Raw genomic sequence first — 1,431 nt, 5'->3', positions numbered from 1 at the left:
GCAGAAAGAGTAGCCGTGGATCTCTGCCCACTGGTCACCACCAACCCGTTCACGTTTCTAACCACTTTTCCCCACTCAGTGACACACCCACTGAGAAGCCCACTCTGGTGATTGGCAGCTCCATAGACAGAAACGTGGCATTAGAGACACCAGGGACCATAGTCAAATGTTTGCCGGGGGCCAGAATGGGCGACATCAAATCCTACCTTAAACTGCTGGCTAAGGATAAGGTTAAATACAGTAAGATTGTTATTCACGCTGGTGGTAATGACCTCCGATCGGCGTAACCGGGAGTTGATACCACCAGCGTGAATAACAATCTTACTGTATTTAACCTTATCCTTAGCCAGTAGTTTCAGGTAGGATTTGATGTCGCCCATTCTGGCCCTCGGCAAACATTTGACTATGGTCCCTGGTGTCTCTAATGCCACGTTTCTGACTATGGAGCTGCCAATCACCAGAGTGGGCTTCTCAGTGGGTGTGTCACTGAGTGGGGAAAAGTGGTTAGAAACGTGAACGGGTTGGTGGTGACCAGTGGGCAGAGATCAACGACCACGCTTTCTGCGTACCCTTAACCTAACCCTACCCAATCACCTGGCTGCTCAAGAACTTTTGGAGGACCACTACCTGGGGGTGTCCCTGGTCTTGGTGCCTCCGGTCACTAACTGAACCTCTGACACACAGCGGGGGAGAGGAGAGGGAGCAAGCAAAGCCATAGCTTTCCTGAGCTAGAGCTAACCTAAGCTAACTACTCCTTACTACCAGAAATAAAGCTGTGCCAAAGCAACAAGTGCTCAGTAGAGAAGTGCAGCAAAAGGCACTACGTTTTAATTCTGGGCAGTTAAGAGTTACAGAGATCCAGAGATATCACAGAAAAAATAACTTAAATCAGACAGAGATAGCCTGAACAGCAGCAGAACGTAGGTCTACAACAACCAGAACAGGAAATGACATAATGGGTAACCAAACAAAGTGAATGTTTGACCAAACAGAGCCTCCATTCATAGTTCGACACACCAAACCTGTCAAGTTTTGGATTTAAAAATAAGGGACATTTTTCAACATCTGCTGTGAGCCAACTGACTGTCCTAGTCCAGCTGTCCCAGTCCAGCTCTCCCTTTAACAGCTGTCCCAGTCCAGCCGTCCTAATCCAGCTCCACTATCTGTTCCTTTTTCAGACATGTAGACCAGAAATCTAGAATAAACTCTTGTCAACTAATTACAAACCAAAGTAAGGTGATAAGATTTTGAGCTGTGTTGCTATAAATGGATTGTTTGCAGGCAGATAAATTTTTCCCTGCCCAGTGATACTCCTCTGACCTGCCGAGTGATTCTTCAGTGACCTGTCCAATGATAGCCCAGTGACCTGCCCAGTGATAGTCCAGTGACCTGCCCAGTCTTATTCCTGTGACCTGCCCAGTCTTATTCCTG

General features: G+C 47.4%; 1 protein-coding gene across 1 annotated transcript in view; it reads left to right on the top strand.

Annotated features, from left to right (window-relative positions):
• The window catches only part of LOC107101949 (histone-lysine N-methyltransferase 2C-like), a 100,294-nt gene that overhangs the window by 71,467 nt on the left and 27,396 nt on the right, over positions 1-1,431 (top strand). The window contains exon 52 of the mRNA XM_015401044.1: positions 80-240. Within this exon, the coding sequence (XP_015256530.1) occupies positions 80-240 (161 nt within the window). The remainder of the gene's footprint in view (positions 1-79; positions 241-1,431) is intronic.

This window comes from Cyprinodon variegatus, unplaced genomic scaffold, assembly GCF_000732505.1.
Source record: "Cyprinodon variegatus isolate N-32 unplaced genomic scaffold, C_variegatus-1.0 Scaffold1176, whole genome shotgun sequence".
Taxonomy (NCBI): Eukaryota; Metazoa; Chordata; class Actinopteri; order Cyprinodontiformes; family Cyprinodontidae; genus Cyprinodon; species Cyprinodon variegatus.
The sequence above is the reverse complement of the archived record's forward strand: the minus strand, read 5'-3'. Positions and strand labels throughout refer to the sequence as shown.